The sequence below is a fragment of the Bos mutus genome, chromosome 24 (genome assembly GCF_027580195.1).
Source record: "Bos mutus isolate GX-2022 chromosome 24, NWIPB_WYAK_1.1, whole genome shotgun sequence".
Lineage (NCBI taxonomy): Eukaryota > Metazoa > Chordata > Mammalia > Artiodactyla > Bovidae > Bos > Bos mutus.
The window spans coordinates 56,962,675-56,986,308 of NC_091640.1; the positions used below are offsets into that span (position 1 = coordinate 56,962,675).

The 23,634-nt window shown below is 44.6% G+C and overlaps 1 protein-coding gene and 1 non-coding gene across 2 annotated transcripts in view; both read right to left on the reverse strand.

Moving 5' to 3' along the window:
* Positions 1-221: 221 nt before the first annotated feature.
* LOC138985477 (U6 spliceosomal RNA) lies at positions 222-326 on the reverse strand. Its single transcript, XR_011462544.1, has one exon. It is a non-coding gene; the product is annotated as a U6 spliceosomal RNA (small nuclear RNA).
* A 17,479-nt stretch (positions 327-17,805) lies between these two features.
* Positions 17,806-23,634, reverse strand: part of ATP8B1 (ATPase phospholipid transporting 8B1) — a 107,329-nt gene continuing 101,500 nt past the window's right edge. The window contains exons 24-28 of the mRNA XM_070361593.1: positions 23,005-23,088; positions 21,823-22,068; positions 21,365-21,503; positions 19,215-19,345; positions 17,806-18,061 (exon numbers count right to left, since the gene is read on the reverse strand). Of these exons, the coding sequence (XP_070217694.1) occupies positions 17,837-18,061; positions 19,215-19,345; positions 21,365-21,503; positions 21,823-22,068; positions 23,005-23,088 (825 nt within the window). The 3' untranslated portion in view covers positions 17,806-17,836. The remainder of the gene's footprint in view (positions 18,062-19,214; positions 19,346-21,364; positions 21,504-21,822; positions 22,069-23,004; positions 23,089-23,634) is intronic.

Genomic DNA, 23,634 nt, shown 5'->3' on the forward strand with positions numbered 1-23,634 from the left:
CTTTCCCCAGAAGTAAGAGGAGGGAGGGAGAGAGGCAGCAAGACTGTATTGGGTACCTATATTCTATATTGTAGAATAAATTACCCCCAAACTGCAAACGGCAGTTGTTTTCTCACACTGCCTGTGGACCAGGTCTCTAAAAAGGCTGCCATCGAGGTGTCATCTGGAGCTCATTTAAGATTGTTTTTTAGCAGTTTGTGATGAAAGTTGTGAGATAACACAAAAACACAGAACACTTCACAGATTTGTGTGCCGTCTTCGTATGGGGGCCATGCTAATCTCTGTTACCATTCCAGTTTTAGGAGATGTGCTGCTGAAGTGAGCAGAGTCTGAGATTCTTAAGTCTCACCTGGGTGATGCTCTTCCCAAAGGCTCCTGTGGGTGTCAGGAGGACTCACTTCCTCAGGCTGTTGGACTCAAGGCCTCAGTTCTTCGCTGGCTCTTGGCCCGAGGTCTCCCTCAGCTCCTTGCCACGAGGGCTTTTCCGGTGGGCAGTGTCCTTCACCAGAGCAAGTGAACAAGAAGGCAAGAGAGTGTGCAGGCAAGACGGAAGCCATGGTCCTTGGTTTCCCATCCCTTTTGCCGTATCCTGTTCCTTAGATTCGAGTCACTTGGTCCAGCCTACACTCCAGGAAAGGAGTTGTACACCAGGGCATGAATCGCAGGAGGTGGCAGGGATCCCAGGGCCATCTCAGGAAGCTACATGCCACACCAACTAAAACCCAGACTGTAGTGCCTTTTCATAACCCAACCAACGAATGACATTTATCATTTCTGCTGTATTTTAACTGGTCACACAGACCAGCCCTACTACAATATGGGAGAAGACTACACAGGGGGTGAATTCCAGGGGGTGGAGGTAAGTGGGGGCCATCTTAGAGGCTGCCATCACAGCCCAACCAGTGAATTTCTCCTCTTCATCCTGCACGGAGACCCCAGAGGCTGGCTCATGTAGACACGTCAATGGGCTCTCTGTCTTTTGGGCGGATGTAGCCAGTAGGGAGCACTGGCAGGGATGGGGTGAGCTTGGGTTCTTCCTGCTCCAGCTCCCTCATGGCAGGCTGGCTGCACCTTCCCCTGAAGGCCACAGACTGTCATCTGAGTTGTCTTTCATGCATTGAGTATCATCTGATCCATAAAATTGGATGCACACAGAGGTACCCCACTGGAAAGAGGAAAGAAAGCGCGTCTACAGGGCTGGGCCTGGAGGTCCCCAGAGCACCTGCTTTGATGACACTGTTGCCTCTTCCCAGGCCACACCCACACACTCAGGGCATTGCCCCACACCCAGTCTCTGACACCTGCATAATCGGCTGGCACAAGCCAGTATTACAGCCTTGCTCGGGTGCGGCTTTCAAAAGACAGTGGTGGGATGTCCCTGGCCGTCCAATGGTTAAGACTCTGTGCTTCCAACGCATGGGGCACAAATTTGATCCCTGGTCAGGGACATGCCACATGCTGTGCAGTGCAGCCAATAAATAGATAAACTAAAAATAAAAAAGATATAGTTTTAAAAAAGACAGTTTCAAAGGGGAATCGTCTCAGATGCTAGAACTCTCAGTGGATGACTGGCTTACCACGTAGGTGCATAGAGGTAGCACGAGGGACTGATGGACACTGGCTAAAGGGCTGACCAGTTAATCAGGGGCTTAGAAGGAACAAGATTAGAGGTTAGGTATGGTGGTCTGGTGGGGAGTTATGTGGATGAATTTTTCTGAATGGGCACATAATGTGAAGATATCTTGCCCCATGTAAACACCCCTTAGAAGGCATTCGGTGGAGTGGAGGTCTTTGTAAACTGTGGATGTTGGCTTTCCCTCCCCCACCCTCCAAGTCCCCCAGTGCTTGTTCAAAGAAACCATACACTGTGGCTACAGTAACAGGCTGGAGGCTATGAATGAGTTCAACTACATGGGCTTTCATCAAGGCTGAACTGGCTGGCTGATTACCACTACAGAGGACGCAGCTGACAACGATGGAAACTAACTTTGAAGACTTCAGTTCAGTCACTCGGTTGTGTATGACTCTGCGACCCCATGGACTGCAGCATGCCAGGCTTCCCTGTCCATCACCAACTCCTGGAGCTTACTCAAATTCATGTCCATCAAGTCAGTGATGCCATCCAACCATCTCATCCTCTGTTGGCCCCTTCTCCTCCCATCTTCAATCTTTCCCAGCATCAGGGTCTTTTCAAATGAGTCACTTCTTCACATCAGGTGGCCAAAGTATTGGAGCTTCAGCTTTAGCATCAGTCCTTCCAATGAATATTCAGGACTGGTTTTCTTTGGGATTGACTTGTTTGATCTTGCGGTCCAAGGGACTCTCAAGAGTCTTCTCCAACACCACAGTTCAAAAGCATCATTTGAGGACTTGATGGGACACTAATCTTTGAGGCGACCCTGCGTCCCACTGGTGGCTGGTGAATTGCATTTAACCCCCGGGGTGAGTGAAGTCGCTCAATCATGTCCGACTCTTTGTGACCGCCGTCCATGGATTTTCTAGGCAAGAAAACTGGAGTGGGTTGCCATTTCCATCTCCAGAGGATCTTCCGCACCCAGGGATCAAACCCAGGTCTCCCGCGTTGCAGGCAGACACTTTACCATCTGAGCCACCAGGGAAGCCCTTTCACCCCCGAAGGAGGCAGCAACATGCCCGTCAACTATAGAGTGAGTCACCGTTCAGACAGGATGTACCCTCCCTGCCTACAGGGCCAGCATCTGTGGACTTAGGATATGCCCTGTCCATCTCCACAGTACATAGCATCTTCTCTAACCAGGGAGAACACTCCATGACGAGTGACAAGGGGCTCATACGTTCTGGGGGCACTTAGCACAGGGCCTTACACTCCGTAAGCGCTTGATAACTAGCTGTTGGACGGACTGATTTAGTCCAGCCTATCTCTCCGGAAACAGAACTTCCCTTTACAGATCGCGGAAAAGAGTCACTATCAAGAACAAACCGAAGTTTGTCGGTGCTCACGAGGGAATGAAGGAATTCAATGAATGGCCTTGCTCTTCTCTCTTCCTCCGACTCTGGCCAGCTGGGGGTGTCCTCTTCTGGTGGTCCTGGCTGTTCTGGCCCCGCGACCGCTCAGGGTTCTTCTGATCCCTGGGTGGAAATTCCCTTTGCTCCACCAGGAGCCGAAGGGGAGTCAGCGTTCTAACACTATAAGGGCCCCCGCGGGCCACCGTAGCGGGCCTCCGGCTTGCGCTCCAGGTTCCTGACGCCGGAGCCGCCATGCTGTCTCCGGGCACATCCGCGGTCCCACCCCTGGGCGCGCTTTCCCGGTGTGCGCGCGCACCTCCCAAGTGCGGCGGGAAGGCGGGGCGTCACATTGTCCTCGGGGCGACGCTCTCAGCGCGCAGTCTCCTAACCGAATCACAGGGCTCAACAGAGCTGCCTCATGCGCTCGGTTATTTGCTCCTCGAAACAGTTTTGGAGAGAGAAGAGGCGAAAATCCCTGTGAGCGTCTCTCGGGCACGTTTCCCCGTCCCTAGGCCGGGAACGGGGTGGAGGGGTGGGACGGGGAGGGGAGGTTAATTGTTTGCTAATTAACAAATCGGTCAAGCAGTCAAAAAAAAAAAAAAGCTTAATATTTAAAACTGGTTTGAAATTGCAGACATAAAAGTAGGGTTATGATTACGGTGAAGCTATTGATTTAAGGACCTGAAAACATAACTTTCCTCTTCCTTGTAAAGTTAAATTTAAGCACTTCACTTCGTTATTTCTGTGATTCCCAGAACGCCTTCATGGTTGTCAGCTGCTACCTTTATCTTATCATGTCTCCCTAAAAGTGAATGACATTATTTGGAAATCCTGCTGTCCTTTAAGGAGGGTGGATAACGGGGCTCTAAAACCGATACCCCAGGAAGCGGGGCTCCCTACTTTGTGCCTCGGTGACCCTGGTTGCATTCCTTAACTTCCCCGAGCCTCAGGGTTTTCGTCTGTAAAATGCTAATAACCCCCTGGAAAGGTTCCCTTTGTGAGGTTAATATGAGGTCAGGTTACACAGAAAGTGTGTGCTCGGCATCTAGAGAGCCTTCTGAATTAGAACGTAAGTGGTATTGATAGTCATTGTTCTTTTGTTTCACGATCCTGCAAAATCAAACCTTCAAGCCTTCAAACTGCTGAGGGCTGCTGGTGGGCCCTCCCCATCCCGTCCCACCCTCCTTCACCCCCAGTGAATTCTGGCCAGTGTTCCAAGTATCTCAGACTTTGCTGATCCTTTCCAATGCCCAACTCGCAGGAAATGCCCTCTTTGCAGCTTCAGGCCATTAAATAGGAGCTTTCTGAGTCTCAAAACTCCACAACTTTTCAGCTTCAACACCTTTCCTTACCTTATAGTTCAATGTAAGAAGTACAACAGTTGACTCTTGAACTACATGAGTTTGAACCAGTATGAGTCGTCCTCCCTTAAAAATGCTGGCTTCCCTGGTGGCTCAGTGGCAAAGAACCCGCCTACCAATGCAGGAGACGCGGGTTCCATCCCTGTGTCGGGAAGATCCCCTGGAGAAGGAAATGGCAACCCGCTCAAGTATTCTTGCCTGGGAAATCCCATGGACAGGGGAGCCTGATGGGCTGCAGTTCATGGGATTGCAAAAGAGTCAGACATGACTTGTGGACTAACCAATAATAGCAATAGCATACTACAGTACTACACTCTGGGGGTGGTTGAATTTGCAGATGGTTGATTATAAAGCTATATTTGGATTTTCTGCCAAGTGGGGATTAGTGCCGTGACCCCTCAACCCCTGTTTCTTTGAGTTGTCCTGGGTATAACATGGGATTTGGGGTAGCCTTGAAGAAAGGTGAAGACAGAATCAGATGGAAGAAGAGCCAGAGAAGCTTTCAAGGCAGTGAATTGTGTCTCTGAAAGCAGTGAGGTGGACCTCCTCCAGGTAATTTGGAAAAGCAGTCATGGTACCAGTTTAGCAGGAGCTGAGGCTCCTGGGGGTCTCTGGGAGTCCCAGAGGCCCAGCTGGTAATTTCTTGGTTGATGAGGATTGTTGTTGCTGTTGCAGCAGATCCAAGTGAAGGTATTTTCACCCCAAGTCAGAAAATCTTAAGAAATATCCCAGTCTCGGACAAACCCAGTGAATGGAAAAGAGCTCTTCCAGGTCCGTGTTTACCTCAGCCGCTTCAGTCGCGTCCAACTCTTTGCGCCCCCACGGACTGTAGCCCGTCAGGCTCCTCTGTCCATGGGATTTTCCTGTCCGGAATGCTGGAGGGAGTTGCCATGCCCTCCTCCAGGGGATCTTCCCGATCCAGGGATTGAACCCCAGTCTCCTGTGTTGCAGGCTGATTCTTGACCTGCTGAACCTTGGAGGAAGCCCCCAATATTTACTCAAGATGTTTACAATGATGAAATCCTGATGCAAGTATTCAAAAAACTTGAACCATAGCTCTATTTTTAGAAATAGTCCTTAGTGTTACCTCTATTAAACTCTTCAAGAAGCCTCCTATAGGATTTCCATAGACTAGAAGCCTCCTGTAGGATTTCCATAGACTTAGAAGCCTCCTGTAGGATTTCCATAGACTACAAGCCTCCTGTAGGATTTCCATAGACTAGAAGCCTCCTATAGGATTTCCATAGACTAGCTTACTCATTAAGCAGCGTGGCTCCACACTCGTTTTGTAATGAACCTGCAAGATGAGTCCTATTTGGCAAATTGACCTTCTAGCCTAAAGGTTGATTCTTATCACTTGGAAGAATTGATTCCTGATGCCAAAAGCTAGTGGAGCCCTCCCTCCTTGGCTTCACAGTCCAGATCTAGTATCTTTAATCCCTGGTGGGAAGAAACAGAAGCATTCCAGGGCATGTGACAGCACCTTGAGAATGAAGAACATTGATCATTGCTCCAAGTGGAGATCATAGGTTATTCTGGAGTGAGTGACATAGATCCTGAATTTGGCAAGAGCACCCTGGCCTTTTCACCAGCATACTTGGTTGGGAAGTGTAGATTTCTCTTCTCTGTTAGAATTTCCCTTCCTCTTCAGTTCAGTTCAGTCTCTCAGTCGTGTCCACCTCTTTGCGACCCAATGAATCGCAGCACGCCAGGCCTCCCTGTCCATCACCAACTCCCAGAGTTCACTCAGACTCATGTCCATCGAGTCAGTGATGTCATCCAGCCATCTCATCCTCTGTCGTCCCCTTCTCCTCCTGCCCCGGATCCCTCCCAGCATCAGGGTCTTTTCCACTGAGTCAGCTCTTCCATGAGGTGGCCAAAGTACTGGAGTTTCAGCTTTAGCATCATTCCTTCCAAAGAAATCCCAGGGCTGATCTCCTTCAGAATGGACTGGTTGATCTCCTTGCAGTCCAAGGGACTCTCAAGAGTCTCCTCCAACACCACAGTTCAAAAGCATCAATTCTCAGCCTTCTTCACAGTCCAACTCTCACATCCATACATGACCACAGGAAAAACCATAGCCTTGACTAGACAGACTTTTTTTTGGCAAATAACGTCTCTGCTTTTGAATATGCTATCTAGGTTGGTCATAACTTTCCTTCCAAGGAGTAAGCATCTTTTAATTTCATGGCTGCAGTCCCCTTCCTCTTATATTTATTGTAAACACTTTCATTATAATTTGATTCAATTTTTGAGGCTGGGGAATTCCCTGGCAGTCCAGTGATTAGAACTCCTTGCTTCCATTTCAAGGGACGTAAGTTTAATCTCTGGTTGGAGAGTTAAGATCCTGCAAGCCATATGGCTCCCAAAAAAGTTTTGAGACCATTTGTTTTCTTTCTCTTCTTTCTCTTTTTTATGCCCCACTATTCAGCTTGTAGAAAGTTAGTTCCCCAACCAGGGATTGAACCCAGGCCCTTCAGCAGGGAGAGCAAAGAGTCCTAACCACTGGACTGCCAGGGAATTCCCAAAGCCAAATTTCTGATAATTTAAGAACTTTGAGAGTTATTTCTTCCTATGCATCCTACAAATGAGCTTATCTTAGCTGATAATTGACTGGATGGTAAATCTGTACTGGTCTTTGAATACGGAACATCCTCTCAACTTTTATTGATGCTACCATTTATTTAACATGACCTTGGGGGCTTCCTTGGTGGCTCAGATGGTAAAGCGTCTGCCTGCAATGCAGGAGACCTGGGTTCCATCCCTGGGTTGGGAAGATCCCCTAGAGAAGGAAAGGGCAACCCACTCCAGTACTCTTGCCTGGAAAATTCTATGGATGGAGGAGCCTGGTGGGCTACAGTCCATGGGGTCGCAGAGAGTCGGACACAACTGAGCGATTTTACTTTCACTTTCCTTTTTCTTAAGATGTTAGACTCTTCAGAGGTCAAAGAACAACGTGTGTGTAAATGGCCTGATAGAACATGGCTCTCAGTCAGTAACCATGAACGGGAAACCACCGTGGCTTGGGATTCCCAGGCACCCAAGGGGGCACAGTAAACCTCGGAGGGCTGCTGGTCTAGGGAGGAATATGTGGGCTAGGGAAATCTTCTGAGAGGATTTGTGACTTAAGTAGGAAGAAATACCAACTCAAACTATCCTTTTTTGGTTTAAATATAATTTCTTCTGTTGTGGTTGTTATTTAACTTTTGGAGTTGTCGTTCACTCACTCAGTCATGTCTGATTCTTTGCCACCCCACGGACTGCAGCACACTAGGCTTCCCTGCCCTTCACCATCTCCTGGAGCTTGCTCAAACTCTGTTCATAGAGTTGATGATGCCACCCAACCATCTCTTTCTCTGTCACCCCCATCTCCTCCTGCCCTCAGTCTTTCCCAGCATCAGGGTCTTTTCCAATGAGTCGCCTCTTCAAGTCAGGTGACCAAAGTATTGGAACTTTAGCATCAGTCCTTCCAATGAATATTCAGGGTTGATTTCCTTTAGGATGGACTGGCTTGATCTCTTTGCTGTTCAAGAGACTCTCAAGAGTCTTCTTCAGCTTCACAATTTGAAAGCATTAATTCTTTGGTGCTGAGCCTTCTTTATAGTCCAACTCTCACATCCATACACGACTACTGGAAAAGCCATAGCTCTGACTAGATAGACCTTTGTCGGCAAAGTCCTGTGGTCACTGCTGAGGTTTACAAATTTGCTGGGGCTTCCCAGGTGGCTCAGATGGTAAAGAATCCACCTGCAGTGCAGGAAACCTGGTTTTGATCCCTCTGTTGGGAAGATCCCTGTAGAAGGAAATGCAGCCCACTCCAGTATTCTGGCCTGGAGAACCCCGTGGTCAGAGAAGCCTGGTGGGCTACGGTCCATGGGGATCACAAGGAGTCAGACACAACTAAGAACTAAGACTTTGACTGTGAGTGCACACTTTAACAGCATCATCTTTTAGGGTTTTAAATAGCTCAGGTGGAATGCCACCCCCCCCCCACCCCACCTACCTCCACAGCCCCACACACACTGGCTTTGTTCGTTGTGATGCTGCCTGAGGCCCACCTCACACTGCGGGATGTCTGGCCCTAGGTGGGTGAGCACACTGAGCTGCGTCACTGAGACTTGTTTAGTGTACCTCTTCTGTGTATTCTTCCCGCCACTTAGTCTCCTGCTTCTATTAGGTCCTTGCCATTTATGTCCTTTACCGTGCCCACCTTTGCATGAATATAGCTTTATAATAATTCTTGAAATCAAGTGGTACTAGCTTCTCTGACTTTATTTTTCTTTCTCGTTCTGGCTATCATAGGTCCTTGGCATTTCCACTTGAATTTTAGAATCAGTTTATCAGTTCTTACCGTAAAAAAACCTATGCAATTTTGATTGGGAGTGTGTGAATCTGTAGATCAGTTTCATTGCCTCCTCCTCTGTTGTTTTGTATATGAAAGGTAGCCGCCACACACAGTTCTGTACCCGCGCTTCTCACAAAACAGTGAATCATGCAGATCTTTTTCCCTGGTAGTCTCTGCTGTGGTTTCATGGCGTTCTGCCGTCAGCACGTACTTTGCTTCGTTTAACCAGTCTCCTGTGATGGATTCCTAGTTCACTGCCAGTGTTTTCTACAAACAGTGCTGCAGTACAATCATTGTACATGTCATTTCCCCTGTGGGAAACATTTAGCTGCAGGATAAATTTGAGAAATGTGATTGCTAGGTCACAATGTATATACATTTGAAATTTTAATAGATAAGTTGCTAAGAGTTTTATCAATTTATATTCCTACCAATAATAAAATAGGGGGTTTGTTTGCCATAGTATCAGTATTGCATTGCCGACCTTTTTCTTTTTTGCCAAGTTGATAGGTGAACGTGGTCTACTAAAATCATTTTGATCTGGATTTCTCTTATTACAGATAAGATTAAACATCTTTTGTGTGTGTGTGTAAGAGCCATTTGTATTTCTTTTGCTGTGATTTATTTGTGTGCTTTGCCCGTATTTTCTTTTTTTCCTGTTGGATTGTTGGAGTCTTTCAGATCCAAGGAAGTCTTTGTTTATTAGGATAATTAGCTTTTTGACGTGAGTTGCAAATATATTTTTATCTACTTTACCATTTATCCTCTTCTTGTACTTTTTTAAAATAAGGAAGGCTTTTACATTTTTACATTTGAACTTACTAGTCTGAGTCTTCTTTGGAGGCTTTGGACTTTTAGTTTTTTTTGGATGTGCGCGGGGCTTGTGGGATCTTAGTTCCCCGACCTGGGATTGAAACTGGGTTCTCAGTGAATGTGCAGAGTCCTACCCACTGGGCCACCAGGGAATTCCCTAGTCTTAATTAGAAAGCCTTTCTCTACTCAGTCTGTATTTGAATTTTCTCATGTTTTTCTTCTAGTGGTTTTATGAGTATTTTTACATTTAAATCTTTTATTTACTTGAAATTTATTCTACTGTAGTGTAAGGCATTCAATTTGTTTTCCTGTTGTGCCAGTGAAGTGAAGGTGAAGTCGCTCAGTTGAGTCCGATTCTTCGCGACCCCATGGACTGCAGCCTCACAGGCTCCTCCGTCCAGGGGATTTTCCAGGCCTGTCTGTCTCCCGTTGACCTTTGAGCTCACCTTTACGTGTAGTAAATTTCCACGTATGTTTGAAGCTATTTCTGGACCTTCTAAACTGTTCCATAGAATGTATAATCATGCAGCAGAATCACATTGTTTAAATTACTTTTAAAATTATATGATTTAATATATGGTAGGGGTAGTCTCTCCACATTGCTTTCTCTTTTAGTTTCCTGGCTTTTATTGTAATAATTTTCATGTGAACTTGAGTCTGTCTATTAAAGAAAATAACTGGCATTTTTATAGAGATCATATGCCTTTTATATACTAGGAAAACTACTCTTTATGGTGTTATAACTGATCTAAGAACACAGCATGGCTTTCAGTTGCTTAACTATTCTTGTGAATTCACTACTGTTCTAAAGCTTTGTTCATATAGGTCTTAATTGTCAACTTTATTCCTCAGTATTTTATCCTTTTTTTTTTTTTTGAAGTTGTAAACATAGTTGTGGAGGAGGAAATGGGGACCCACCCTAGTATTGCCTCGGAAATCCCATGGACGGAGAAGCTTGGTAGGCTATAGTCATGGGGTTGCAAAGAGTTGGACATGACTGACTAAACAACAGTAACAGCAAACATTCGACCTTGAACAACATAGATTTGAACTGCATGGGCCCACTTTTTAGATAAGGGTTTTTTTTCCGTTAATATTGCAGTCAGTACTGCATGGTCCATGGTTGGTTAAATCCATGGATATGGAACTACACATATGGAGACCCAACTGTCAAGTTTTATTCGGATTTTCAGCTGTGCAGGGGCCAGCCTCTCTAACCCCTGCCTTGTTCAAAGGTCAGCAGTACTATCTTTTCCCCATTATATCTTCTGTTTGTTGTTGCTGATAAATGAAAGTTATACTTACGTTTGTTTTGTTCCCACTATCGTGTTGAATTCTTACTGTCATAGTTTCTTTAGTTGACCTTCCTGTGTTTTCCAAAAATAAAACCATTATCACCTTCAACAATCGTAGATTTATTTCCTTTCCCACAGTTATTATGCATCTAATTAATTTTTTAAATCTAATTGTATTGAGACCATTTTCCCTCCTTTAAACTTCTTCCTTTTTGTGTATTTGCTGTGATTTTTTGCATTGTGTTATTTAGAATTGCTTTCAGCCACAAGTAGCAGAAACCCTAACACAGCTTAAACAAGGAAGGATGTGTTGTTCTCATACGGAAGTAGTCTGGAGGTCGGTTAGCAGTCAGTCAGCAGTTCAGCCTTGTCAGTAATCTAATCTTCCTTCTGCCATCTGTCAACCCAAGTTGACGCATAACGTTAACCATCACAGTGGGTGTGGGGTTTTCTTCTGTTGTAATGAAAATGTTTTGGAACTTGATCTGTGTGGTGGTTACACAGCACTGTGAACTCCTGTACTAAATGCCTGAGCTGCACACTTTAAAATGCTTACTTTTAAGTTACATGGATTTCACATCAACTGAAAAAATACTAGAAAAATGGATTTTCTTTTTATACAAAACAAAAACAATGGTAAAACTACCGTAGATTTCAGGGTTATACGTGCTCATTTGGGGATCAGCTTAAATGTCTTCTCTGCATATAAATATGAAGAAGTAATGATGCCTCTGATGGACGCTGCCGATGGGCTAGCTCACTGCTCATTCCCAGTGTGCTGGTTAATTTTATGTTGGTTAGGGTAGGCTGCTGTGGCCACTGTCTAACATCATACCAAGAAATTAACTCAAAGTGGACCAAATTATTTGCATATAAGACCTGAAACCATAAAACTCCTAGAAGAACACGTAAGTGCTAAGTTCTTTGATGTCAGTCTTGGTGATAATTTTTTTTTTTTTTGGATTTGACACCAAAAACAAAGGCAATAAAAGCAAAAGCAAACAAGTGGGACTGCGTCAAATTAAAAAGCTCCTGAACAGCAGAAGACATCACTGAATGGGAGGAAATACTTGCCAGTCATTTTCTATATGGCGTTCATATACAAAATGTATAAACAATTCAACAGGAAAAAAAACCCAAAAACAATTAAAAAATAGACATTTTCCCAAAAGAGACACACATAGCCAACAGGTACATGAAAAGATACTCTCCACATCACTCATTATCAGGAAAATGTAAATCACAGCCATAATGAGATACCACCTCACACTTGTTGGAATGGCCATTGTCAAAAAGACAACAAATAACAGATGTTGGCAAGGATGTGGAGAAGGTGAACGCTGGCAGGCTGCAGTGCGTGGCGTCATAAAGAGCCAGGCGTGGCCGAGCAGCAGCAGCACACTCTTGAATACCACGGGGGTTGGGCACCGACACCCCCAGTACCGCCCCGGCCCCGACACACACACCCACACCGTCAAAAATCTGTATAACTTTACAGCTGGCCCTCTGCATCTACAGATTCAGCTGTCAAGACCGTATGGTACTGCTGCTGCTGCTGCTGCTGCTAAGTCGCTTCAGTCGTGTCCAACTCTGTGCAGCCCCATAGACAGCAGCCCACCAGGCTCCCCCGTCCCTGGGATTCTCCAGCCAAGAACACTGGAGTGGATTGCCATTTCCTTCTCCAATGCATGAAAGTGAAAAGTGAAAATGAAGTCGCTCAGTCGTGTCCAACCCTCAGCGACCCCATGGACTGCAGCCTTCCAAGCTCTTCTGTCCATAGGATTTGCCAGGCAAGAGTACTGGAGTGGGGTGCCATTGCCTTCTCTGTATCGTACTATAGTGTATTTATTGGAAAAAAAGTCACATATAAGTGATTCATTCAGTGCAAACCTTTGCTGTTCAAGAGTCAACTGTATTGATACTGTATCCTGCAGCTTTACTATTTTTTGTTTATTAGTTTTTACAGTTTTTTGGGTGGAGCCTTTGAAGTTTTCTGTATGTATATCACATCATTGGCATCGACTCATTGGTTGTTCCGTAGTAGTTTATTTGAAGTTCACATATTTGTGATTTTTTCCCAGTTTTCTTCTTGTGATTGATTTCTAGTTGCATACCACCATGGACAGAAAGATGCTTGGTATGATTTGTCATCTTAAATTAAGAAGACTTGTTTTGTGGCTGAACAAATGATCTACCCTTTAGAAAGTTTCGTGTGCACTTAAGAAAAACATCTGTTACTTTTGGATGAAATGGTGTGTATCTGTTAGATCCCTTTCCTTTAACGTATTGTTTAAAACAAATGTCTCCTTATTGGTGTCCTGTCTGGGTGATCTATCCATGAAACTGCGGTATTGAAGTCACCTACTAAGAGACAGTGAGATAGGGTAGCGGGACTCTCATAGTACGACTTCACGGACTGTTGCCTCTTGCTGTGCCCTGGAGGTTCGAGCCGGTGAAAAGCTTTCTCTGTTGGTTACAGTCCTGTGGGACCTACTGAGCATAAGCCCCACTTGGCACCATAGCCAGATGATTAATCAAGGGTGTCCCTTATGTCCCCTAAGCTGTAGTCACAAAAACCAGGGTACCTGATGGAAAGCACGATACCAGATACATGTGAAAGCTCCCTGCTGGGACACACTGGTGCTCTAGACTGCAGCATAGGGAGGGCATAAAGATGGTGCCAACTGCAGGGAGAAAAGGAGACCTAGATTAAAAAAAATAAAAAGGATGGTGTCCTGCCAGCAGGAGTGAGGCAAAGGGAGCCAACAAAGATGGTGTCCGCCAGCCTCTGCGTGGGAGGGTGCCCAGCAGGCCCCACACGGGCGCTAAACCAGACGCCTGCCCCTCGCGCCGACGCTTGAACGTAAGCGGTAAGCCTCTTACATAAAGTCCGGGTGCATCTCGGTCAGCTCCTTCTCTGCTCGGCCCTGGTGCAGGTGAGTCTGAAGGTATGAGCTCTTTAATAGCGATTTCTCTTTGCTGTGACCTGTGGGTCTTAGATGTGAGTCCCGTTGGCTCTCAAAGCTGGATGTGTCCGGGCCTTGTCTCAGGCGCAGGTCTTAAATGTTGGGATGCCCGATGTGAGTTACACCCTGTGTTCCTCGTGGAGCAGCTCTGAGTTTAGGGTACCAGGGGCGGGCTTCTTCAGTAAAATTATGTCTCAGCTTTTCCCACCTCTTGTGTTTTTCCTTGAGTCCCTTAGCACGTTGTTGTTTTCGGTTTGTTTTCAGAGGAAGTTGTTCCGTACGTAACTACAGATTTGGTGTGTTTGCAGACGGAAGTGAATTCAGGGTCTTCCTATGTCACTATCTTAAACTGGCCTCGTTTTATGGCAAAGTAGTATTCCATTATATGGATATACCCCATTTGTTTACCTGTTGGTGGATATTTAGGTTGTTCTTGCTGTTGTTTAGTCACTAAGTCGTGTCCAACGCTTTTGCAACCCCACAGACTAGCCCACCAGGTTCCCCTGTCCGTGGGATTTCCCAGACAAGAATCCGGGAGTGGGTTGCCATTTCCTCCTCCAGGGGATCTTTCCAACCCAAGGATGGAACCAGTGCCTCCTGCGTTGGCAGGCGGATTCTTTACCACTGAGCCATCAGGGGAGCCCCAGATTGTTTCTACCTTTAAAAAAAGATAAAGATATTACTCACTTTTGGTTGCGCTGGGTCTTCGCTGCCGTGTGCTGGCTTTCTCCAGTCGGGGTGATCGAGCTTCTCATTGCGGTGGCTCGTCTTGTTGCAGAGCAGGGACTCTAGGGCGTGTGGGCTCAGCCGTGACACACGGGCTTTGCTGCCCCATGGCATGTGGAATCATCCCGGACTAGGGTTTGAACCTGTGTCCTCTGCATTAGCAGGCAGATTCTTAACCACTGAACCACCAGAGAAGTCCCTGTTTCTACCTTTTTGGCTATTGTAAATAGCGCTTCTGCAGACATTCAGGTGTAAGTATTTGAGTACCTGCTTTCAGTGTTTGCGGATATATGTGTATACACACTGCACACAGCTAGGAGAACTGCTGGGTCATATGGTAATTCTGTTTAACCTGTGAGGAACTGCCAAACTGTTCCAGAGTGGGTTCAGTGTCTTACATTTCCATCTGCAAAAAATGGGGGGGGGTTACAATTTCTCCATATTTTTGTCAACACATGTTATTTTGTTTTAATAGTCATTCTAGTGGATGTGAAGTGGAATCTCATTATGGTTTCGATTTGTTCTTCTCTATTGACTAATGATATTTGAGGATGTTTTCATATGCTTATAAGACATTTATAATCTTTGGAAAAATGACTATTCAGGTCAAGAAAATTATTTTTACAGTGTTTATTTTTAAGGGCCCAGCCCAATCTCTACTTCTTCCTGGAAGTTTTGGTTTTTGGTTTTCCTCTCAGTGTCTTGTCAGGCCTTTTTGTATTTATAAAGGCACCACAAGTTTTATTGCAGCTCTAACTTACTAGCAGATTCTGACAAGACTTTTAGAAGCTGTCTTAAAATTTTCCTAAGCTTTGTTCACATCATATGAGGCAGCAACTGTTAAAACATTTAGATGCCATCAGGGTACATTTTGCTATCACGTCAGAGTCTCTTAAGAACCATTTTCTCTCCACCAGTTGTCTTTACTCAACAGTTTCTGGTCCTGAGCGTCAGCAGGAACCTTTAGATGGTGCTCTCTTGTTAGAAACACTTGTTCCTCACCAGTTTAAATACAGTAGCATATCCTAAGGAAAAGTGGCCTTTTTTTTTTAAAGGGGCCATCCCCCAGGTCTGCTGAGGTTTTCTCATACCATTCCTATTACAGAGGCTAATAATTTGTCTTGTCTCCTCCCCCCGCCCCACTTCAGTGGGTTGCCCTGATGCGGACATGAAATTCTGCTCCAGAAGCAGGCTACCTGGTGTAGAAGAGCAGAGAGCGGGGTCCTGATTTCCTACCTTACAAAACAGCCCCAAAACTAGAACTCGCTCATCACCTGCTACTACTACTGACCCCCCGCCAAAGTCTTCCACTGCTGTCCTTCAGAGAGCCTCCCGCTCTGCAAGGGGCATGGGCCGTTGCCCTAATGGGGCCCCAGCCTGCCTTCCTGCCCAGGAGCTGACCACCTGTTCCGCAGCCGTGTGTCAGACTTGGCCCTCCCGGTCCCTACCTGCTCTCCTGCCCTTCAACATCCTGACAGTATCCCTTTGCTTATTTTTCTGCCAGTCCTTCACCCTGTATTTCTGAACTGTCTCCCCACTTCCCAGCCCCTGCTTTTGGTCAGGGGTTACTGTTGCTTTTATTCTACCTCCAGAGAGCTGAGGTCACTTGGATGAATTGTCCCCCTTCTCATATCCTAAGATGCACTCTCCCTGGATACAGTTGTTCTTACCAACGGTTAATCCATACTCTGACTCTGTAGTCGGAGCCTCTTGTCTCAGCCACTTCGCCCCTACACTTAGTATCCCGTCTGCAGCTTACTTCTCACCACAAAGGACCCCTGTGTTCCTTTGGAAACCAGGTAGGCCTAGATTCTCTATCATCTGCCCCACTCTAAAATAAAGAACTTAAACAATACTTTAACAGATTGTACTTCCCAAAATTTTACCAAAGAGTTTATTTTTTAAACAAAAATATACATTAATCTCAGATTTACAGAATATAGAAATAATTTATCCAAAACAATTTGCATTTTAAAATTAATATTGCACCCAACCATGGAAGTCTTTGACACATTTGCATTGTCGACCTTTCCCACAATTTGCAAAACAGGAGAGAAATTGGAAACTGACAGAATTACACAAGCTAACTTTTCTTTACAAAAAAAAAAATAACCTTACAATTTTTTGTTTATTTACAAGATAAAAGTTGTAAACTTCCAGAAATTTACTTCCATAAAGAGCTAAACATTCTTTGCTTATACCTGGACAATGAACTATTTACACACTGTGATTTCCTCACAAAGAACTCGAATGAATATTGTGAACATTCACAACCTAATGGTAAGGAACAGAATTATTGAAGACACTTGTGTATCTTCACTGGAATGCGAAAATGAAAGTGTGAAACACAGAGGATGAGAAAAGCCCTTGGATAAATCACTCTTACCTCTTGGAGGCCAGTTTCCATAATTGCCAAAGTCATCTTCAATTTTAGAAGGATACACTATTAGGAATATGGCTACCAAAAGCCATTTCTCTTAAGTAGAAAAGAATGAGGTCTCTGTTTTATGTCCCTTATAAAACACTTTACACATAGGCAGGCACAAAAGTTTGCTTTTCAAAAGAAAGCTTTGCAGAATATTCTGCCATTTATCACTGATACCCTCAGTTTTTAAAAGCGCTTTAAAAAAAAAAACATAAATAAATGCATGTTTTTTTAAATCGATAATAGACAATAAACTCACTTGTTCTACAGGAAGTGGCTGAAACAATATACAATAGTAAGAGTAAACGAAGGTAATGTCCTTTTTTAACCTGGTAGTAAACCGAAACAGACTCAGACCTTGTGTTTATGAAATGTGAATCATTTTTGTTGATTGAGCTGAATTAGATCCACATGAGAACATGAAATCATGCAGTCCCGTTATCAACTCTGAAAAAGACCACTTAGCTTTTAGGAGACGAACATTCAGGAGTCTTCTGTCACTGCTATTATAAGGTCTTTGTTATGTAAGGTAGACTCCAGGAAGAAAAAGGAGCCTCTGGGAAATTCCTGACAAAGCTCCCAGACAGGAAGAGCTTACTAATTTTATAAAACGATACCATTTGAACTGAAATTGAAGACGTTTTCAAATTCTCTTGTCCTAGATTGAGACGGAGTTTAAAATGTTCACTTTGAATCATAATGAAATATCAGCATCTGAATAATCTGACTTTTCGAAAGGTCTCCTTAGGTTGAACGATTGCCACAGCAAAACCAAGTCGTTTGCTGAAAAGGTTCTTGTCTTCAGCATCCCCGTGGCAAGTTCAGTTTTTTACAAAAAGTTCCCAGTCTCTCATTAAAAAAAGACATAGGCGTTTCCTCCGTGTGACTGTTGTTCTACAGGTCACCCGGGAGCCGGCGCCTCAGCTCTCCGCGGTGCGCCTGTACGCCGCCGACGCGTCGGCGATGACCCCGTCCAGGGGCGAGCGCTTCTTGCGGATGCTGCGGCCGGAGGAGATGAGGTCGGCGTAGCCGCGCTGGTGCGAGAAGGCGTAGGCCGAGCGCCGCGTGGACACGTCCCGGCGGAACACGTGCTGGCGCCGCTGCCACTGCTCCTCGGCTTTTAGCTGCTTCCGGTGCTTCTGAATCTGCAGAAGCGGGAGAGGCGGGACCAGATGAGGGAGAGCCGGGAGGCCGAATGGAAACACGGGTCTGTTCCCGCAGGGGGAGCCCCTCGGACTGACCGGGACCCTGGACCAGGCTTCCCCACACCCGCCTCCCTGAGGGGTGGGCATCTCCAGCTTGGCTTTAGAGAGGAGGAAGCGGAGGCAGAGGTTCCATGAGGCTTGCAATCTGTCAGAGCTAGAAACAGGGCAGCCAGGACTCCCACTCAGCTGGTGCTCTTTCCAGTTCATAGAGCGGACTGGCACAGTTTTTGAAAAGACCTTTAGTGTCTCTGGGTGTTTAATGCACACTCTGGTCAGTGGGGGAGGGAGATGCAGAGGACATGAAGGTTCCTTGCCTGCCTGGCAGCTTCTCTCCCCTCCTTTCTGATGGAGATGGAGCTTATCCAGGTGCCCTCCTCTTCCTCACAGCTAAGCTCCTCCTAGGATGTGGACTCCACCCGCAGGGTGGGACCGATTGATTTCCCTTTGTTCTCGACTAGTCCAGGAATGGGCATGTGCCCTAATTCTGGCTCAGGAGACATGAAGGGAGTGTGCTGAGCCCTCCCCAAAGTCACCAGGCTCCTAAGGAAAGCTCCAGGAGAATCAGTCTCTGATCTTCCCCTGGGTACTGACAAGGATGCCGTGCCAGGAACTGCTGTAGCCATCTTTCAGAAAGATGAAGCAAACAGTGGAGACAGCAGAGGGGGGAGAGAGAAAGAAACCCAGCCGGCTGCTCATCGCCTGAGCCTGAAGCCTGTTCTGTGAGTGGAGGTGGTACGTTATCACTGAGTCCTTTTGAGCCCTATCTTCCTGATACTTGCAGCTCAAAGGATCCTGCTATAAGAGGTGACATTTGTCTTTAAATGGGAAAAAAATCCCAACCTGTATGCAGGGCAAAATACTAATAGTATAATTGCTAAATCGAGAGGGTAGATGTACATACTGTCCTTCCTACAAGCAAACAAAAATACCAACCCCAAAGGACTTATTTGCAAGGTGGAGTTAAAGAGAAGTAGTCCTAAAAACAGACCAAGCTTCCTAAGAGCTGAGACTTTTCAGGAAAGCTGCTTTGGAGAAACGCTCTGATTTCTGGGGGAGGCACTCCGAGTTAGGGAAAGTCTGTTTTTTTCTATACCTTATCGCTTTCCGATGGCCAGATGGTCATTGACAAGAAGCGAATGGCAACAACGGGCAGCAGGCACACAGCAACAGTCAGGATGATGGTCAACCAAATGTACGGCTGCCTCAGAGCATTTGAAGCTGTGCCTGGAAAAAGCAGAGGATGACTCACAATGGTCCTTTCATCCCAGGGCGGGGAGGCCATGGCTAATATTCCACAGTCCACAAATGGGTTCTCTCCGGTAAACTTTACAACCAGGTCGCCCTCCCCAGGACATCCCGTCAGCACTCAAGGAATGAGCATTTTAACCAGACTAAGCAAAGCAGAATTAGGAACATAAACTCTTTGGAACAAGGCAAATCTATATAAGTGACTAAATAAGGGGAAAGGTACATTTGTTGGCACTGAATTAATTAGAAATGCAAAAGTAGGCAATTTATACCTTTGGATTTTTTTTTTTTCAGGAACCTAAAAAAGCACTTTCCTATATATACCTATGGCTGATTCATGTTGATGTATGGCAGAAACCAACACAATATTGTAAAGCAATTATCCTTCGATTAAAAACAAATTTATTTTAAAAGCACTTTCCAATTTATACCTTTGGTTTGAAACCACATGTTAACAGCGGGCACTACTGTTTGTGGGTAAGCCTTATGCAGGTGTTTTATACAGATCATGCCATTTACTCATTTCTGAGAGGTGAGTATTGCTGTCTTTACTACATGAAGAAACCAAGCAGTGGAGAAGTATTAATAAAAAATTGGTCCAAGGTAACAGAACTAGCTATGCAACTCCTGAATTAAAATCCATATCCATCCAGCTAGAGCTTGGCTTTTTCTACTGAATTCGGCTTCTAGTTTTTTATGTCAGAGGAAGTAACAATTCAATTCTGTTAATACAACCAGGTAATCATATATACTACTTAATTTTACAACTGAGCCAAATTTGTCACAATATTTTCTGTACTTAATACTGTGAGTTTATAAAAATAATAGTGTTTATTTTTTAAATGTGGTTTTAACACTGATAAATGTGTATGGGTTTAAGAAACACTCCCTATGGGAATAGCCTAAGTAACTAGGTACTAAAAGTTTAGAACACAGTCACAGTAAGGAAGAACACAGACCCAAAAATGAGCTCAGTTCCAATAAGAAAAGGGTTATTACCACGTACGTGCTCAGTTGTGTCCAACTCTTTGTGACCTCATGTACTGTAGCCTGCCAGGCTGCTCTGTCCCTGGAATATTCCAGGCAAAAATACTAGAGTGAATTGCCATGCCCTCCTCCAGGGGAACTTGCGGACCCAAGGATCGAACCCACATTTCCTGCATCTCCTGCATTGCAGGTGGATTCTTACCACAGCTACTGCGTTTTATAACCAAACAACTGGTCATTTTAAAAAAATTCTTTTACAGGCAAACAAGTTTATGGGCATTTTTTTTTTCCATTTTGAATCCAAGCTACACTATCCATAGTAAGTTCATAAATTCTAATTTATGCTATTTATAAATTTTATGATATTAGTTCATTCTAACATTTGTCATACTTTATACAGCTGTAAACTATTGTTTTTCATAAGTTTACTTAGTGCTCTGTGCACATATTTCTGATGATACAATCCACTTTTAAGTTCTAGAATTCCATCAGAATTTCTTTTGCTAATTTAATATTCTTAGGTCTTTGGGTTATTTCCAATTTTTAAAAATAGTGTTGCAGTGATACAATCTTTGTACAGATTACCTTTCCAAAATTTGGTGTGTTTCATCTTAGGGTATATTCCTCATGTGGAAATACTAAATCAAAATGTACCCCCAAATTTATTATGTATTTCTAGGTAGTGTTTAGAAAAATTAAACCATCATACTATCAGCATGTACTATATTGGGAAACATGTATCCCTAGTTTCACAGTAACCTTCCAATATTAGATTTTATGGAAGAAATAAAAAGCACAGTTATAGCTTAAAGTTATTTTAATTTGCTTTCCTCCCATCATGTTACCCTGCTTCCAACCCACTAACCACCGTTCAGTCTCTACTCAGGACATTAATTTTTATTCGCAGTAATTCACACTTCATGTTTTTACTTAACCTGAAATTATGTCAGAATCTAAATTAATGACATTTTTCTATTTATTTATTTTTGGAATTTAGAAAATACCAACCTGTGAATTGAAATGCAGATGGAAAGAGAACATGTATCCCAGCACTATGAAAGTCAAACATGATGCCAAAATAAAGTGCAATGCTTCCAAAAATTGAAAAAGCATTCACAAAAGTCCAATAAGAAGTATCCAAGCCAATCTGTTGGGAAACCAGAGAAAAACAGAGCATTCATTTTGGGGAGTTAGCAAGAAATAAAGGATCTAAGGATTCTGAAAATAGAATTCAGCAATTTAGGCGTGATTTGGCTTCTGAACAATCAGAAGCTGCTCTTGGTTCAGGCAAGAAATAGGAAATACGTTTGTTATAAGGGATGAAAATAGCATTCATTCATACTTGCAGAGCGGCAGAGGCTCGGTTGGAGGGAGAGTGGGAGCCAGGCAGATGTGTCTGCTGGTCTACACACAGAGGTGGATGCAGTACCAGTAGGTCCTGGACACGGTCAGCTAAAGCCACATACCTGGAAGTTGACTGTTATTACGAGAGCAGAGGCAATCGTGACGGCGAAAGACTGGTAGTCCGAGGGCGCCTCTCCATCCTGCCCCATGGTCTGCATATAGGCTCCATAAGGTATGAAGAAGAGGACCAGCGAGGTTAAAGCCCCATGCAGCAAGCTGACGAAGAATTTCCTGTAGTTGAATAGCAAGTCTCTCTGTCCCACTATGTATAAGCTGGGGAAGCGGAGGCTCAGTTTGTCGCTCACATCCTTAAGGGGAAAACACGGAGTTGAGTGTACTGCCTGTCAGGATCGAAGAACTCAGATACATTCGTTACAACTTCTATCTCACAAAGAATTGCGACTTGTTAAGTTTTAGGAAGGCAGAAACTAAAGATAAATCCTGAATAATTTCATTGTGCAGACATCAGCTTCATTGCTGTGTTAGGTCGCTTCAGTTGTGTCCCACTCTTTGCAACGCCATGGACTGTAGGCTGCCAGGCTCCTCTGTCTGTGGCGTTCTCCAGGCAAGAATACTGGGGTGGGTAGCCATTCCCTTCTCCAGGGCATCTGCCTGACCCAGGGATTGAATCCAGGTCTCCCACATTGCAGGCAGATTCTTTACTGTCTGAGCCACCAGGGAAGTAGCCCACCGCTATTTGATATTTAATTTTGAGAGACTAGGTAAACTACTGGTTTCTACTTACAGAAAGCAAATTAGTAATGTTAAAAAAAAAAAGCATAGGAAGCCTATTTTTACCTCCTGAGAGATTATTGTTTCTCATTCTTTGAGAAAGCATTTTCACATTCATGATGAGCTAATTCCAGATTATTCTTTTTATTCTTTAAAGCAGCTTCTATAAAAATTGTAACGATAGAATGTAGATTTAATTGAACCAAGAAGTTTGGGGAGGTATTAAAATAATTTACTTTAAAAATATATAAGTCATTATCATAGAGACATTCTATATTGTTAGGTATCTAACAAGAAAACCTCAGCATCCAAAATGAGGATAACAAATTTGTTAATGGATTCAACCCAGGCACAGAAATCTTTTCTTACTATAAAACTAGAAGCACCTGACAGCAGAAATATAATAGGGCTCACTCAGAAAGAAGTGAAAACCAAGAGAAGACATTGAGATGTGTGCTTTGATACAGGTGCTCAGTCTGTGCAGAGCATCCCCGTCTGCACCGGGATCCTACCTGGTTGAGCAGCCCCATGAGGAGCACGGGCAGGCTGGAGTAGAGCACGTTGTAGAGGGTGATGAACCAGTCTTCGTACGCGGTCTGTGAGGGGATGACAGGGTCTGTGTGTCACTGACCAAGAAACATTGCCAGGCTAGTCCGTGCACATGCACCTGCCGTCTCAAAGCAGGGACATCCCCAGGGAGAGCCCCGCCCCCCTCCACCAGCTACACCCACAGTAGGCATGAGATTGTTTGGATGGAGTGGGCAGAATCAAAGGGCTTCTCATAGTCATCTCCCTCCTCAAATAAGTGGGGAAAAGAATCTGGTCTATTTGAAAAATGCTGGAAAACAAATCCATGTTCATCCTCTTTTACTAATGAATTAGGTTACATCCAACTGGTTCAAAAGTACATATGTACCATTCAAATTTGCTTTTATCTTGCTGGTTCAGCATTTCCAGTTAAACATTATCTAAAACATTTTGAATATAAGAAAGAGGCTTCTGAAAGGGATAAGCAAGACTGTGTACACACCAGCCCTCGGGGGGCTGGGGGAGGATCAGGATGGGTAGAGGAAACAGGCTGACTCAGCACCAGCATTGATGCATAGTCCTGCACAGAAGCAGGAAGAAGGTTCCAGTCTTGC